Raw genomic sequence first — 18,533 nt, 5'->3', positions numbered from 1 at the left:
ACACAATAGGGGTGTTTATGTTTATTTCTTTTTTCTTGTTGATGATGCATGTGGCCATTTGTGTTACTGTGGAGACGCTGGAGATCCAATAGTATTTATCAAAACACAGACAAAAATGAAATAGAGAGAAAGTGAAATAAAGTAAACATATCTGTAGTGTTTACTTTCAACTCATTCGCATTTAAGCGTTGCAGAGTTTTTTTTTTGTTCCAGTTCACATTTAAAAAAAGATATCCAACTTGGTCTCTCCTTATTTTCACCCTGAACCTCAAATTGTATTAAGTTTATATTGAATTGAATTGTATTTCCATAACTGGCTCCCGACTCCCTGCTCGTCTGTCTACTTGTTTAAAATGGCACACTAAAATATAAAACTTCATATTTCATCTCCCTTTTTTTTTTTTTTTTCTTTGCTGCTATAAAGTTGGCCTTCTCTATACCAGCTGCCAGCTCAGACCGGGAACACACACTGAGTTTTTAAAAATGTTTTATTTTCTTGCTGTCACACTCGATGAGTTTATGACGTTACGTATGGAATAACAGACTACTGGATAAAAAAAAAGTCTGCTTGAATTACATGCAGCGTGGATTGATAGGTTGTCTAACTGGCAGTAATTATAATGGAGTTTGTGGTTTAATGCAGTGTTAAAATGACTAGTTTTTGTAATTGAATATTTTTTTTTTATTAGTGTAATTTAGCTTAAGTCTCAATATGAATATCAATGAGCCAGTGTCTCACATGTGTAACTGATTAAATATGTATTAATGGCAAGATATTAAAGAATCGACTGGCAGGTTTTTAGTGCGATGACCATATTTAAAAGTCTCTTACCTTTCCTCTTTCTCTCTATCCTTCTCTCCTCCTTCAGGCTGATCTCCTTTCAAGAGTTTGTTGCGTTCGAAACGGTGCTGTGTGCTCCAGACTCTCTATTCATGGTTGCCTTCCTGCTGTTTGATAAAGCGGGGAATGGAATGACCACTTTTGGTAAGTAACTGCCTCTGATGTAAAGGTTTAGATGAAATAATAACCGTTAGCATGTATATATGTAATGTGCTTTACAAGAGACCTTCAGAAGGATTCTTGATAAATGCATAGCTTAAGAAACTTGTGTGCACTTTCATAACACAAACACACGTCTTACTCATTTTAAAGTACTGCTTTTACGGTATTGATTGTTTCTTCGGCTAATGTTACTTTCCCTTATAAACTGTAGGCCTGTAACTTTTTCTTCATGCATCTTTTTTTTTAAATCACTCAAAACCCCACTATCTCACCTCTTACCTTCTGTCATGAATTAGTAGAGAAATCTTATTGTGGTGAGGTACATTTTCTTATAAAAACAAACTAAACCTCACACTCAATGGCCACTTGAGAGGATACTAACTAACAAATATGAATTTAGGATGCAGTGGTAACTGAAGCGGCTACTTATCTGATGATTAGTGTAACTCTAATGGTGTTATGTAAACATAAAATAAAAGTTAATGTCTCAAACACTGCACTTGTTGCTTTACTGCTTTACTTTTGACATTTAAGAAAGGACTTAATGGGCCAATCCTGACAGAGGACTGAGGGATGTTGAAAGTGCCACTCAAGAAGTTTTCACACAAAATCCTCTTTTTATTTATGTGAGGTCTGACCTCAGCTCATCTATTTTGTTGTGGTTGCATCCACAAACAAAAATACTGCATGTGGTCTGTTTAAAAAAGATGAGGTTAGGTTTGGAGGTGGAGAGGGCTGGTGGCAACTAAAGGATTGGAGATAAAGATGGAGGAGGGGGTGGGTAGCTGTGTGTGTGTGTGTGTGTGTGTGTGCGTGCGCGTCAGTGTGTGTGTTTGTGCATGATTGGCACCATTACTCTGATGCCTGGAAGCTCGGAGGTGAAAAGGGAAGACATTTGTACTCGTTGCTTATTTCACATTTGCCTAATTGATTTAAACAAGTCTAATGCCAGCCTTCTGTAGGTGTGCGAGGCGTTAGCACATTAGACTTGATTTGAAATGCAGGGCACACATCCCGCTCACAAACAGGGAAGAGTAAGTGAATTTCATTTTAATTGTTGCTGTCGACAGGGTGCAAGATCATTGCAGGTGATTATATATGCACATATGTAAATGTTCATATTTAAAAGGATCAATTAGAGTGACGTTGTCTTGGTGGCAATTAAAAGGTCTGCTGTTTTTCTGCGTCTCCCAAAGGTTAATGAATATCCCAATGCCTATGAGCTATGAGGCTTGCACACAAGTGGAAAATTGCATGAAAAACATAACGCACATCATTGCCACGCACAAACACTGACTGCAGTGTCTGCCACTTGCATCGGGCTACCATTTCACCAAAAGCAAATAAGTTCTGACTCAGATTATAGACTTGTCAAAGTTGCTTTATAGTGATACATTACAGAATTCTCTCTTTTTTCTCCCCTTCTCCTTTCCTCGTTTGCCATTCATTAGATTAAAAGGCACCAACGAAACATAAAGAGCTCCCTTCTTTATTACCTATTAAAAAATATTAACAGCTGCAGCTTATGTTGCATTAAAGCCCCGTTTGTTTTCACATGCAATAAACGTCTGTACGCTCATTTTTCTTTTTATTTAATTTTTCTGTAAAGCCGTTTTTATTTGATAATAACCCGAGTAATTTCTGTTAAGTACAGGCGGCGCAGTGCTCTGATTTCTTTTTTTTTTTTTTTAGCGCTCGAAAAATAAATGCATAATTTGGTGGAATGTTGAGTTCATAAAAATTGCAACGTAACAGCATATGAAATGCAGTTGTGTCTCAGCCAGAGAGACAAAAAAAAAAAAAGAAAAAACTAAAAGAGGACTGAGTGTTGACAGGTCTATAAAAGCTGATAATATAAACGCCGTGGCTCAGGAGCGGCCTCTCCTTTAAAGAGTTAAAGACTGTATATTTATTGCCTCATTAAAGTGTAAACGCCCCCCCCCCCCAAAAAAAAAAAAAAAAACAATGCACAAGCTGTCTTCCCTCTGAAGGTAAGGCAGAGCTGAAGTAAATATCACCTTTCTCTCTCTCTCTCTCTCTATTCCGCTCCCTGTCTGTCTTTATAAAAAAATAGTTTCTTTCCTCCATTCGTTCAGCGCAGCTTGTTTGGTAATAAGAAACAGGTCGCTCTATTGGTTTGTTTTTGTTTCTTTAGTAAGGCTGTAATTTAGGACTCATGTTCAGTGTCTCTCCACTCCACTGGCTGTAGAGGCTTAGAGGGTTCAGGCAGAGGAACATAAGTGAGAAGAAAAGGCTTTTCCTTCTGAATACAGAGCCTACACAGCTTAAACAAGTTCTGCCATGTGTCATTCAAGACTGATGTAGTGTTAAAGGAACTCAATCAGAGTAGAATTGTGTTTGGGAGATTGACGTTGACATTGTGTCAGAATCAATCACAGACATTTTTTTCTCAAAATTTAATAATTACTAATGTTAACCACAAAATAGGAAACACATGTTATTTGTTAAGGCTTTGACTCACAAGACTTTGTACCAACAGATTTAAGGTCTTAATTAGAGCTAACTAAAAACGTAAGCTCTGAGAAGTATTTGATAATTGTTTGTTATGAAAACATGAACGTACAAAAAGGAGACTATGGAATATGGATGTTTTTAATGGTGGGTCAGTCCTTATGCGTGGTCGATGTAAAGTCATTAGCCCTAAAATAATGTTTAATCTGTAAAACCTAAACAGAGCCAATATTTTGTAATCGCAAAGGATTTATAGATGCAGTATTTTGCTTCAGCCTGACAATTTGATGCTTCGTTGCTTGCTTGCTTTTTGTTCAAATGTTCGATATTTTCTGTACAGTAGGTCTCACAGGAAATGCTACCATATTGAGTTGTTGCAGCTTGTTATTAGGCTGTCAGATGCACCTGTCATAATTCAGTCAATTATAAAAGTAACGTGTGTCTGTGTTTGTCTCCTCCACAGGGGATGTGAAGCAGGTCTTCAGCCAGACCACCATCCACCAACACATCCCCTTCAACTGGGACAGTGAGTTCATACGGCTGCACTTTGGCATGGAGAGGGACAAGCAGCTCAGCTATGGAGAGTTCACTCAGTTTCTTCTGGTGGGTTTTTAATGTGGATCACCTCCTCTTCCTGTCTCCTCTCCTTCTTTTTCACCTGGATTTTTCTTATAATCTTATGTAATCACATCTGTCTTTGTCATGCTGTGGGTCTGCCTTTCAGTCTGTCTTCCTTATTTCTATCATCCAGTGACCATCAGTGGCAGCCAATAAATCTGCATCAACTGATTTATGTGCTTTTACATGCACACTTTGCCTTATCCTCACATGTTTACAACCTTTCCAGCATGTAACTGCATTGTCGGGTACTTATCTAAGTGTGCGCACATACAGGCACTATATCTACCCCTGCCAAACACAGCTCTCCATATTGACTAGATTAGTCATTAATGAAACACTGGTTATATATTTGGGACATTTTCTGCATTTGTTTTCCATTACAGTAGCTGACGTACACCTAACATTACTCCACTCCACCTATTCTGAAGCAGGTAGAGACGCAGTTCTACCTCCATAAATAGTAAAGCTGGAATATTCCTAGTGTGTTTGTGGCGTGTGAGCCATTTTCCAATATGATGTCTAGACTTAAATCAGGCCTAAGCAGGGAGAGGTGGTGGTGGGGGTGGGAGAGCTGTGCCAAGTTTGCATCCACACTCACCATGTATCTGAATGAGCTTTTTATATTACACTTAACTTAGACCAGATGGCTTACACACAGTGGGCAGCAATGCATGGATATTGGGATATTGTTATACATGCGTGCGTCTTTGTGTGCGTGTGTGTGTGCTTGTGTATTTGAACATAATGCGAGTGTGTGTATGTGTGTGCGTGCATGCTGCCGCGCGGTTAGACATACATGTGTTTATTTTACTCGTGCACTTTAACCGTATGTGTAGGCAGTAGCGCGAACGCTTTTGTGCATCTGTTGTTGCTTGTTTTTGCCTGCGTGTGCGCATGAGTGCAAGAGTGTGGCGTTGCGGCCAGTAGACGCTGTACTTTGCATTGACAGCGCGCCCGGTTCTCTCCCAGTCAGTCACTCAGTGGTTTCCAGCTCCTCACAGCAGCGGGCTCGCAGCCAGCCGCACTCATTGCTCAAGTATGAAATGCACATTTCCTGCTTACGCTGTCTGTATTTGATCATTTCTCATAGGTTTTGATTCATTCCTTAATAAATGGCAGAAGAGAATTTTATGTAACTGCGGGATGCTTTTCTGTGTACGACAGGGTAAGGAATGTCTTGAAAGTGTTGTAAATATCGTCCTGGACTTCATCCTTTCTCACTTACTTCACTGGTGTGCTGGTATTTCTAAAATACTATAATAACTGTTTTAACTGCTTTATTAACATGTCACCTTAATAAGACATTATTGTTACAGTGATGGTATCACTTTGCTAATATGGTACTAAGTAAAATCCAGGCAGTCTGTTCCAACAGTGTGTTATCAGCTGCTCCAGTGATTGATGACAGGGCAATTAAGAAAAGCACAACAACATTTCCTGAGCCAGAATTTTAAACCTGTGCAATCTTTGTGATTGCACTACTTCGATGTCAGGCTACCTTTATTAACAGACAAAACATTAGTAAATGCCATCCAGAAAGAAAAGTAGACTGCACAGCTATATAAAGTTCTATTTGTGAACACCATATCCAAAAAAACACCATATTCTGAATATTTTTCAGTTATTTTTAAAATGTTCTATCATCCAGCTTCACCTCCCCCTCCCCCTCCATCCCAAGAATGTTCCCATCCTTTATTTCCTCCTCTTCCTGCCATACATGCATGTGTTTATTGTGTTTTTCTGCCATTGTAACCACGCCACTGCCAGATGCTCACAAGATGGGATTATCGGGGAAAACGTTTGCGCCGCATATTTCTCACAAGGGCTCTCTCTGGCCAATTACTGTCTTGATGGAAGCCAGAGATTCTCACCAATTACATGCATTTTTCCCGTCTCACGCGTGGATATTGGCCAAGGCTCAGCTCGCACTGTCAGTGTGGTGTTGTCTCTGGCAATGGTATTACCGTTGTCCAGAGAAGTGGCACATAGTGGCATGTAGTAGCCCATATTATAAATGCTGGCAAGTTTAGGGCTTGAATTACGTGGAGGGGACACCACATGTCCCACTTCTTTCCAAAGCACTCAAAAAAGTGGATTGTTGGCATAGCTGAAATTTTAAAAGTCCCAATTATATGTTTGACTCTCCCAAGAATCAGTGGGCAGCTCTTAACATCAATGTGTAGAGGGCTCACTGGCACACATGTAAATGGGCAGTTGTGCTTAAGCTTCTTCTTGTAATAGCTTTAGCTCAGAGCTGATGAGAAACAGAGACTGGAAAAAAGACAGAAACAATACCACGCCACTCGATTATTATCTATATGTATTGTTTAAGTTATGAAGAGGTGTGGAGTGGGGAAGAATCACATTCATTGAAAACAAACAGAGGTGGCTTATCACGTGTTTTTATTCTTGTCCAAGGACAATTAAAGTGACTGCAAATACCTCAGCGGTCTCTCGTTGGCTGTCTTAAGCCCCCAGCTTTATGTCTCCAGCCTCCCACACTCCCCTCCTAAATAAAAACCAGGCCCCTGAAACACTCATACAGTTGCAACAAGTTAAAGTTTTAAGAGGCTGAGACTATAAACTGCTCCATCCCCTGGACCACAGTTGTTTTGTTGCTCTGTGGTTGTTGTATGACGCTCAAACTTCTCATCCAGAGTGAGGGGGATCTAGTTTTGTTCCCACCCCTTTATTTACAAATGGACGCAAACACGCAGACAAACGCTTACCTTCATATCTGCATATACACACTGTTATGCACGCACACAAAAAATAATTCTCTTCCATATTTTCTCTATTTTTGTTGTTGTTTTGGTTTTAGATATTCAGCTCTCCTCCTCCCTTTCCTCTCCCCAGTTTATTTCTCATCAAAGTGTTTTGACCTACTCACAACCGACCGGAGAAGTGAGTCACGACACTCAGGATGCCGACACCAAAATATCTCACCTTATTTACTTTGGGAGTGTTTATGTGTGTCAATCTCTCTTGGTTTCCTTGCCTTCCACTCACTCATGCACTCTCCGGAGCCCCCCGCTGTGCTCATAGGTGATACTGACACAGGGCTGCTACATTTTCTGTTTTTGCAAATGTGGCTCTTTTGTTGCAATGTCTATTCTTACTCCCCTTCGGTCTCCACTCAGCTTTGTGTAAATGTCACTCTTCGCCAGTCGTTTCTCTTGGGCGCTGTGAATCTGTAGTTCGATCAGTTATGCTGTCAGCGAAATATCACTCAAATTCAACACAACAATAAGTCATAGTCTCATAGGGTTTTGTGTTGTGGTAATACCACTTTTTTTAAGTTCCATTTATAACAATAACATGTGAATAAATCAATTGAATAATGCCATACATGTTCAAGACTGAATAAGTTCACATGCAATAAAATTTTGTCCGACAAGCTTTAAAAAAAAAAAAGTTGATAATCATTCACTTTGTGATGAATTACTAAACTAACCGCTAGTACTTAATTTAATTTCTTCTGACATGAATCTGCATTTAACTTAATATTGCCTTTTTAAATACAAATATTCCATAGTCTCATACTAGATGTATGCAGGGCTGCTGATTATTTTCATTATCAACTAATCTGCTGATTATTTTCTTTATTTATTTATTATCATTTGGTCTATAAAATATTGGAAAATAGGCAAAAGTTTAATTCCAGTTTTCTTCAGAAACCAAAGCTAAAATTTGAAATTTGAATTGATTACCAAAATAGTTGCTGAGTAATTTTCTTAAATAAATGTAGGAAATTGCTAAAGATAATTAAGGAAAGTTTTCAAACTATTTTTGAAGTATTATGCTTGAATTGGCCATTTAGGTCTCTGACATTGTGTCACCATATGTCAGAAACCACACGCAAAAACATTCATCGGCCTTGTGTTTTTTGCAATATTGCTCTTTTGAAATAACATAGGTGCAGGTGAGTCAACAGCCAAAGCATCCAGCTTTAGCTCGATTAGTCCTCAAGCTTTTGGGTTTTTTTCACAATGGCTACTGGTGGATTATTGTTCTGATGCCCCCGTCTTTTGCTCTACCTGAGTTCCTTGTTGTAAGACAGAGGAAGCATTGGTGGCAGCGGTTTGTTCACAGCTTCTCTCTGTAGACTTGTGGTTGCAGGTACCGATAATGGCGGCTAATTTCAAAAGCCTTGTGGGAACTGTCCCCACCACAGTCTGTTGTCCCCGTGGACCTTTGTGTGTATGTGTGTGCAAGAAGAGAGACAAAGTGAGCAGTTGGGTGATTAGCCATCTTGCCTGTGTGTGCACGTCTGTGTCTGTGTTTGTGTGTGTGTGTGTGTGTGTTTGTATGTTTCTCCCTCAAATGGGTTTAATGGGGATTTGGGAGGGTGTGAAAAGCCCAAGCGACGCCTCACAGTAGGCAGGCCGCTGTTGGGAGAGGAGACAAGGCTGAAGCTCTGCCAAACGCCCGCTCCCCGAAACTGAGAGGGGGAGTCAGCACCTGGGGGCTCATCAAAGCAACTGCTGTGTTTTCATGCGTACGTGTTTATACGTGTGTGAGTTTATGTGGATTTTAAATTTATGAAGGCGACTTAAGGAGGTGTATGACCCACACATGCATGCAATAATATGCATTACGCTATACGTGTGATCTAACACCTAGATTTTCCTCTTTTCTCTTCCACAGGAGATGCAGCTGGAACACGCGCGGCAGGCTTTTGTCCAGCGGGACCAAGCCCACAGCGGCTCCATCTCAGCCCTGGACTTCAGGGACATCATGGTCACCATCCGCCCGCACATGCTCACACCCTTCGTGGAGGAATGCCTCGTGGCGGTGGGTTTTTTGTCCGGCCCCGCGGTTCTCTCTTCTATTTGTTTGTTTTACTGTCGTCCACAAGAACCAAAGTGAGTCTGGTTAAAAATAGTGCAGACTGTCACTGCTATGATACTTTGTTTAGAAAAACAAATTGGGTGCATTCAGCAGCACCTCATTTATAAATTCAGTCATATGTTAACTTATCATAATATTGTGATAAGTTAACATTACATCTTAGCAATATTGTAATACTGATATGTAACTATATATAGCAAACAAATCTTTGTATAATCCAATGTAAGATGATGCACAGTCTGGAATACGTGTGTATAAACTATGAAAGTAATGTTTGCTATGAATTTGGTCACTAAAGTTAGCTAGCAAGCCAAGCAACCTAGCATTACTGTGTTCTCCATAAAAGACGCAAAGGCAGGACTGTTTCATTCTATCTCAATACTTTTATTGTCGTTTCTGTTCCCTTTCTGTTCTCTTCCATCTCTCGCTCTCCTCCAACCAAACACAGTGGTTTTCTCTGTCCCTCTTAGGTGTCTATCTCTCATTTCTTCTTCCTCTTTACCTTTTCTGTCACCTCTCATTTGTCCCTTCTCTTCTTCCCTCCCTTCATTTCTCTCTCTCTCTGTCTCTCTCTCTCTCTCTCTGTCTCTCTCTCTCTCTATCTCTATCTCTCTCACTTAACCGCCCCTCTTTCTCTCCCTCCCTCCCTTCCTCCCTTCCTCCCTCCCCCACGTGTCTCTGTCTCTCTCCCAACATGTCATTAAGTCTAACCTCTCTGGCAGTGTCAAAGCCAAGCAGGCCAGCTGAATGGGAAGATGGAGACAGAGATAGATGAAGCCTGGAGCTTTACAGTCCATCATCTTTGCTTGTGTGTTTGTGTGTTTGTATGTGTGTGTGTGTGTATGTGTGTGTGTATGTGTGTGTGTGTGTACTCTATTTGTTTTGAACTGCGAGATGTTTGTCTTTTTTTGTGTCTTGTCTTTCCTTTATGTGTGTTAGTGTTTTTGTTGCGCGTACGTGTGTGTCTTGTGTCTGTGTCCATGTCTTGCCCCATTTCATAAACACCTTGTGGACTCTGTCATTTTCTCTGCTGTGTTTACCTCGCCGACCAGACATCTTGGTGTGCTGTTAGTAAACTCTCTCACATACACTCATGCGCCCATGCTCACATACACACACATGCACACACACACACACACACACACAATTTAAAACCCCATAAACACTGCAGACACATTAGAGGCAGTATTATGGCAGAACACAAACAGTGAGAAAGCAACTTTTTAATTCACTCACCAAACATGATAAATGATCAGCGCTGCACCCTTTTCACCCAAATATTTTTCTCCCGTCCCCCTCTGTGAAACTCTCTGTTGGATATCGTGGGAAGATCCATTCCTATAGGCTCATAGATATGAACAGATACAAAAGTGTCTCTCTGTTAGGGCAGTTTCACCCAAGCCAGAGCTTTACTCTCCTATTGCAAACATAGAGATCCATGAGCAGCCTCCCTACATGTGTCTGTAAAGCAAACAGTGCCATCTAGTGAAAGGGAGCTCTAAATTTTCTACTCCCCCAACTCCCAACACTGTTAGGAAGCCTCAAGGCTCATCTTGTACTCTGACCCAAGATACCCAAAACAGGCGAAAACATTCAAAGAACATCCTTTAAACACATATTTAAAAAAAAACAGAGAACGTTTAGAGCTGCCAGTTTAAAAATGTTGTCTCTGTTTACACCAGGCTTTAACAGTAACAAGATTTTGAGAGCCTGGTTTAATAAAGATGCAATCCCGGTTCACATAAAAGAGGTTGTGGGTAGGCTGGAATGTCCTCGAGAGCCCGGCATCTATTTTTAATCTGTTACCTTTTTTCTATTTTCTGTTCTTTTACCACTTCCTCCACCTCATAAAGAAAGTTAATTAAACTCCCTGAGAGTGTTCGTTGTGTGATGGAAAAACTATCAGCTAAAACAGGTTTACTTCTCCCTGTGGAGCAGAGAGGAACGTTGCAGATTAACCTCTGGTGTGTCAAGACTCCCTCTTGATGTGATGTTTTAGCATGTTACTTCTGTGTTTAATTACACACGATCCTAATATTTATATGATCTCTCAAGCATTTATTCTATACAGAGTACGGTGCGGTGTGTTTGTCTTTGTGCATGCAGGATACTCTATTGCATTTTAAATCACCTCTCTTCCTTGTCCAGGTTGCGGGAGGCAGCACATCTCATAAGGTCAGCTTCTCTTACTTCAACGGCTTCAACTCACTTCTCAACAACATGGAGCTGATCAGAAAGATCTACAGCACCCTGGCTGGCCACCGCAGAGATATTGAAGCTACCAAAGGTACCTGGGGAAAAACATGTACACACAAAAACTCACAGACAAACATATTTTGAAAGAGACAAGAAAAAAGTAGATTTGTGTTGTCTACATGTATGCTGCGCAGAACGTACACACAGGACATGTGTGCATGTACTGCACGTGCTCACATTCACAAACTGATACAGTCCTGGTCTGCAGGCGGTATTAGATGTGTTGTCCAGATAACGTATTTATGTCTGTGTGTGTCAAAAGGAGGATGGAAACTTGTTTTTGTTTAGTTTTCTTCCTTCCCAGTAGCATTTAAATGGGCACGCTGGATCCATCCCAGCTCACTTACTGCATACCCACGATCCCTGATGATGCCTGTCTTGTCTGTTAGACATCCTGGCACTGATCTGAGGACCACTCTATCCATCCTGGGGTGTTTTGGATGACAACAACACTTCCAATCCATCAGAAAACAGACAAAAATCAGGAATGCTTGATTTGTCAGAATGCTGTGACCACTTTTGCAGCAGGGATGTGTGTTCACATCCTGAAGATTGAGTCTACTTAAAGTAGTTAAAATTACTTTATAATATAGTATAACCTTTTGTCTTAACTACATCATCCAAATGACTCTAGAGAAAAGATATTACGCTGCACTGAGGTGAAATTTTGTCCTTTTTTGACATTTCTCTCTCTCTCTCTCTCTCTCTCTCTCTCTCTCTCTCTCTCTCTCTCCCCCCTCCCTCCCTCTCTCTACCATGGTTAGTTTCTTTAAATCCTTATCTCTTTCACTTGTTTGCCCCACTTGCTGTCTCTCATTCCTTTCCTCAATACTTGGCAAGGAGCCCAGTTGGCTTTTTCTAACTCTCGCCATTTCTCTCTCTTTTTTTCCCTGAGTAACTCTCCTGCTCTGGTCGGCTTTAAGAAACCATTCTGACCTCTCTCCACATGGCTTTGGGCCACTAGTGTAGCCTTATGATGCTATCTGAAGCCTTATCAGGGGTGTGGACCCTACCCAACCCAGACCAAGAGCCCATACGCTCCCCAGGCTGTTCCCACAATGGGTACACCGAGGCTTGGCTTGGCTCGACCCATGGTGGCCTGTAGCCAGCCAGACCTCCACAGCCACCACCCATCCACCCTCCACTCCTGGAGTCATTAAGCCTCCTCTGGGACTGTGAGTGTTTGACTCAGTGTACTACTCACTGGCCCACAAACACATAGTGTACACACATCCACATGTCTCAAGTGTGTGCGTATTTTGTAATACACTTTTCTCACATACAAGCATTCAAATGCATTAACACAGACAAGCATGCACACATGCGTAAGAATCCTGATTGATTCCGTATGTGCAGCAAGGCCACTGTTTTGCCTTGGGGACGCCATTAGAGTGCTTAACGCCTACGCAAAACTGAGTGCATGTGTAGAAGAATTTGTGTGTGTCTATGCAAGGGAGGCATGTACAGAATACGTTTTATTGAGGCAGCACTGCTCAAACACAAGGGAAATCATGACTGTGCACCTTTGTGAACAGGTTAAAATCAAGTATCTGTTGATGAGGTATACGTGTTTAAATATAATACTTTGATTTTTTATTTGATAGTACCAGAACTGGTGACTGAAAGAGCCAGTTCACAGCTGATGATGCTTGGTCACATCCCCAATGATCTTTGATGTAACTTGAAGTTATCAGATTTTTGGCAATAGGGTTTCTCGACCATTTAACAATATCAGGTTGCTTTATTCTTAATTCATAGCTATGCTAGCATATCTCTAGGGAAGCAGTCTGTCAGTCAGTTCAACAGTCTACCACTTTGGTCCACATCAGTGATTTTGAGCGAAATGTCTTAACAACTGTTGTATGAATTGCTATGACATTTAGTACAGACTTCAGTGTTCCTCTCAGTATGAAACCAAGTACCTGTAAAACTAATGGCATTCCCATCAGCCTCACCATACTTTGTGTTTGGCGCTAATTAGAAAATATTAGTATGCTAACTAAGATGGTAACTATAGTAAAATTATGCCTATTAAACATGCTGATATTAGCATTTAGCTAAAAGCACCACAGAGCTGAAGTAAAGCATCACAAGGGTCATCAGCATGTTTGGTAGAGATTTTTGTTTTTACTCTTGCTGTTATGTAATGAAATCATAATATTTGTTTGTCTTGCCTTTGCACTTTTAAAATTATTTTCAAAATGCTGTATAAATAACAATTAATGTAGTAGTCTGAACAGACCATTAGGTTTCACAAGAATGGGAAGAATTAAAAAAGAGATGAAGTCCAAAAACTCTGTAATATCTCTCTTTAAATGTGTTTCAGTACGAAAACAAACTTTGACATCACTCTTATTTTTCTTTATATTCAGATTAAAAGTACAGACAAAATGTAATATGTTTATATTTTAAAGACGGAGCTGCACATTTTGACTTGCAGTTCATATACTATCAGGGAACTGTGTAACTGTGTATGGACAACTCAGGTTTGTGTGACTCAGCTTATCATTTTAGTAGACTAATGGCTGACCCACTTCACAAAGAGGCAGGTAGTTATAATATGTGTACAGAGTGTGTCTCTATGTCTAAGTGTGTGTGTGTGTGTGTGTGTATGTGTGTGTGTGTGTGTGTGTGTGTGTGGTGACTACAGGTAGACAGGTTATCAGCATTGTGATCTGTGATCTCCCCAGACAGAACTGTCTCTATGTCTAAGTGTGTGTGTGTGTGTGTGTGTGTGTGTGTGTGTGTGTGTGTGTGTGTGTGTGTGTGTGTGTGAGTTGGTTCTCGTGTAAGTATGCTCCCTCACATGCCTATGAGTATTACCTGCATGTACCCATGGTTATGTGTGTGTGTGTGTGTGTGTGTGTGAGAGAGAGAGAGAAAGAGAAAGAGAGCATGCCTCAGGGGTAAGCTGAGCCTTGGCGGGGTGAATGGCTCCAGTGTAGGACGACTTTGTCACAATCCCAGCCTGCTGCTCTTTGAATAAAACAGGTCAAACAATGCTGACTCCTCCACTGTAAGCCAGCCTACAGTCAACCTGTTCTTTATTCCACCAACAATAGACCAGGTCTTAAGTTACGACATACGAAAGCTGCCTCAAAGACCTCTTAAAGTCCATAACTCTCCATGTCCATATTCTATTTTTTTATGATGACTTCAACATGCTTTGACACATCTCACTTGTGAGTTATAAGTAATTCACAGAGGGAAATTGGTGTGAGTGACAGAACTTGACAGAACCATAGGGTACTGAAGTTTAAAACCGCTATTGACTATACATTCTGCATGTCATGGGCAACTTTATCAGTCTAATTTTCTTATTTTATGTATGCAGCCATCTGTAGTTAACAAGAGCAACAAGACTATAATGCAATGTTGCGCACAGTTCAATTTCTTATTGGACATCTGTTTTTGTTTAGATACTGTACGCTCATCACAGATTGAAATTTAAGTCTCTAATTTTTTGGGTTGTCAGAAGTTATTGAGCAAATCACTGACTAATGAGGCGGGTTATTGGGAAATGGAAACACCAAGAAAGTGAAAGAAAAGCTCTGTGGATTTTTCCATTAAGGCTTATACGTTATTGATGATGTTACTGAGTCTTTGACATAGTATTATGATTAGTTTATGGAAATATTTGGTAAAAGAGTTGCCAGACACAGGAAACGGTTGGTATGTTATGTAATATGAATTATAATGTCAATAGTTTCTGTTCCCATGTTATTGCTTGTAATAAAGATTGTAACAAAAAGAGATTCAGCACAGTACTACATATTTTGACTTTTGTCATGTTGTGTAGGAATTAATGAAGATATATCATGACCAACTGCAGATAAGTACCAAAAAACTGTGCGGCATTTTTAAAAAAAGTTGTAATTTATGATGTTGATATTTTTGGTTTATTCCAGGCCCAAACTGTGAGAAAACAGATGAATAGAAGAATTGTTAAGTTCAAACATCCTTAAAATCTCAAGACATAAGTAGTTGTCATTACCTTTTGACATTATAGAAACAGTTTGTTGAACTTGGTTTCAGGAGAAGCAATGCTGATTTTGTCCTGATTGTTGAACAGTCCGTCCCTGCATTGATATTATTGCCATAAAACATGATTCCAGCGTTGTTCCTTGAAGCCATCCAGTCGTTGTAGAGCTAGACTGGACTGAGAGTCAGATGTGTTCTCAGCGGGCTTTCGGAGCCACCAGGGCTGTTCTTTATCACCTATTCTGTTAATAATATTCTTGGACAGAATTGAAAAGCACAGCCAAGGAGTTGAGAGTATCCAGTTTGGTGATATCACAATTGCGTCGCTCTTTGCTGATGATGTAGTTCTGTTGGCTTCATTAGGACATAACCTCCAGCAAGCACTGTGGTGGTTTGCAGCCATCTGTGTAGCTGTTAGGAGTCAGTGTCAGCAAGTTCAAATTTTTGGAAAAAAGCGCCCTCCGGGTTGAGGATAGTGGCATCATAGTTATTTTATCAAGTGAGGGTTTGCATAATGGAGCATGACATGGACAAGTAGATTGGTTCCCTGTCCGCAATCATGAGGATGTTTCCTTGTACTGTAATGTTAAAAAAGGGAACTGAGCCTGAAAGCAAGGCTGTCGATTTATCTGTCAATTTGCAATCTAATATTACCCGTGGCCATGAGCTTTGAGGTTGGTAGCTCAGAGCTCCATCATTCAGAAGGAGCTCAGAGTGGATCAGTGTCTCTTTCTCATTAGAATGAGCCAATTGACGTGATTTAGATGCCCAATCATGATACTCCACGTTATGTGTGTGTGTGTGTGTGTGTGTGTGTGTGTGTGTGTGTGTGTGTGTGTGTGTATGTGTATGTGTATGTATGTATGTATGTATATATATATATATACACACACATAGCAATTCATCCATTATGTTCTGGATGTGGGGACCTCCACAGGGGAAGAACATGTGGAGTATCATAATCATCATATCATATATATTTATCCCATCTGGCCAGGGAACGCATTTGGATACCTCAGGATGAGCTAGCGGAAGTGACTGAGGAGAAAAAATGTTTGGACTCTTGAAACAACATCTGCTTAGTTTTCTGCAAATACTATAGACATTGAAAATGGGTGGATATGGAATTAAGATGTTTTATTGTATGCCAGTTCTTACATATTGTTGTATTTACCAGTTTTCTAAAGGGGCACTTCAACAAATTAAGTTTAGTTTATGTGTCCGATGCAGTCAACAGATGTTTAATTCCTCTTTTGGCACTGATACTTTCAAAGTCGAAAATCATACTAATATGCTGGAGAACCCTTTTCTATGGTCATACATGTAAATTTAGTTATTATCTAATCAAGAATTTGTCTTTCTTTCTTTCTTCTGTGTAGAGGAGTTCATTGTGGCAGCTCAGAGATTTGGCCAGGTGACACCCATGGAGGTGGACATCCTTTTTCAGCTGGCTGACCTGTCAGAGCCTCGTGGGTAAGACAGACATACTACAATTTGCTTACACACACACACACACACACACACACAAAAAACACATAACATAACTATCAAGAAAAAAAGCATGTTTTCATTTAATGGCTCAATTTTTTATAATTTGACCATATTTTATGTGTAACTATTGTTGCCTTTATACATTTAATCATGTCCACGGTGATACAAATGATCTTCAAGGAAATAATCAGCATTAATGGTCATATGATGGCCAAGCATGTCGAGGTTTTTATTGTGTTTCACTGAGAAAAGGACAACAGTGCAGAGGAATAGCATCTAACTACTGAATTCATATTTTACTCATGTATTTTTCTCCTGCTTGTCAGGGAGTTGTAGAGAGTAAGTCAATCCCAAACTTACCCCCCAAAGTGCACCTTTAGCCTGAGGGTCTATACCTCAGAGAGACAAGTGCTTTCTTCCTTCTCAAACTACTCTGCAATTAATCAGATAGGACTACATCAGCGCCAGAGAATCCTCTTTCAGTCAAAAACCATTTCAAACTCCCATTTATCTTAAAAAAAAAGATAATTCCACCGCCTATGATCCGTAGCACAAAACAACTGTATGTGTCTCACATTCCCCCACTTCCTTTGCGTCTGCCTCGCGGCCCAACCAGTGCACTCATAATTTCTAACCCCAGCCTGAGACACCACCTGATTATTATTTCTGGGCAATGGGATACTTTAATAGCCATCTCTGCTGCCCTTGATTGGAGATGCAAGAGATAATAGCCTGAATATTCAGAGGAGAGGGGTGTGGGGGGATTTGGTGTTCCCCATTCCCTCAGCCTGGGAATCTAGGGACGTCACAGAATGCAATGGAAAGAGGCAGTATTTTTCGATCCAAAGGTTAAATATCTTTGTTATACTTGGATGAACGGGTAAAGGAATGGGAGTTCCTTTAGATCAGTTGCCATACTCAATCATAGCAAGCCCAGGTCTGGTTTTGTGAGTGCACCGATATTTTCACATGGAACGATGGCAAAGTATCTTTAAACTTTGAGTAACTTTAGACTGACAGATTGTGCTTGCAAAGGTCACGGACTAAGTGATGCATGGATGAAATTTTATAATCTTCTGCGTTTTTACAGCAGTTTAAAATTACTTCAAACCGCTCACTCTCTTCCTTCTCTCAATTCAACAGGCGTGTTGGTTTAGTAGACATTGAGAAGATCGCTCCTCTGGAGGAGGGCGCCCTGCCCTACAACTTGGCTGAAGTCCAGAGACAGGTACAGAATATGAAAACCTGTTGATGTGTTTGGTTTCCTCTTCCACACTGGCAGCTCTTTTTCAGCTCAGTATATTCCTTTGGGCTAGTTGTCACAGCACAGATGACTAACATTTATAATTAAGGATAATGATATCTCCTGTTCACAAGTAATGCCTCCTCAACACCATAACATCAGTTTGATTTGTGGTTTTGGCATTAATTTCACTTTTAGAACTAATTCATTGAGACGTTGTTGTAGAGTTATATATATGAGTGGGAGAAACAAATACAGGAGACACAGATCTAAACAAGATTTGTCAGGTATAAAGTAGAAAGTTTACCCCAAAATACCAGTCTGACAGTTTTTTTGTCAGTTGTATTCATTTTCAAAAGTTCATACCAGGGTTCAGACCAAGTTATGTCCAAATAACTTCCCATCATATACTTGAACTTAAAGAGAATTTCTTGAGAGAAAACACCACTAGACCTCTCCCTGACATGTGGTTGATGTCTTAAGAAAACATACACACAAAATTCACAAATCCATGTAAATGCAAAGCAAAGCCATGCTCAAGAATGAATGAACCTCAAACATGCTTCAAGTTGCAAATGATAGTTGTGAAGAGGCTTTGCAGCATCTAACAAGCAA

At 40.3% G+C, this 18,533-nt stretch overlaps 1 protein-coding gene across 1 annotated transcript in view; it reads left to right on the top strand.

Moving 5' to 3' along the window:
- LOC128373916 (electrogenic aspartate/glutamate antiporter SLC25A13, mitochondrial) overlaps positions 1 to 18,533 on the top strand; it is a 45,911-nt gene that overhangs the window by 5,525 nt on the left and 21,853 nt on the right. The window contains exons 4-9 of the mRNA XM_053334112.1: positions 870 to 985; positions 3,939 to 4,078; positions 8,744 to 8,890; positions 11,096 to 11,234; positions 16,564 to 16,657; positions 17,819 to 17,903. Coding sequence (XP_053190087.1) covers positions 870 to 985; positions 3,939 to 4,078; positions 8,744 to 8,890; positions 11,096 to 11,234; positions 16,564 to 16,657; positions 17,819 to 17,903 — 721 coding nt within the window. The remainder of the gene's footprint in view (positions 1 to 869; positions 986 to 3,938; positions 4,079 to 8,743; positions 8,891 to 11,095; positions 11,235 to 16,563; positions 16,658 to 17,818; positions 17,904 to 18,533) is intronic.

This window comes from Scomber japonicus, chromosome 15, assembly GCF_027409825.1.
Source record: "Scomber japonicus isolate fScoJap1 chromosome 15, fScoJap1.pri, whole genome shotgun sequence".
Taxonomy (NCBI): domain Eukaryota; kingdom Metazoa; phylum Chordata; class Actinopteri; order Scombriformes; family Scombridae; genus Scomber; species Scomber japonicus.
This window is presented reverse-complemented; position numbering and strand designations above follow the sequence as displayed.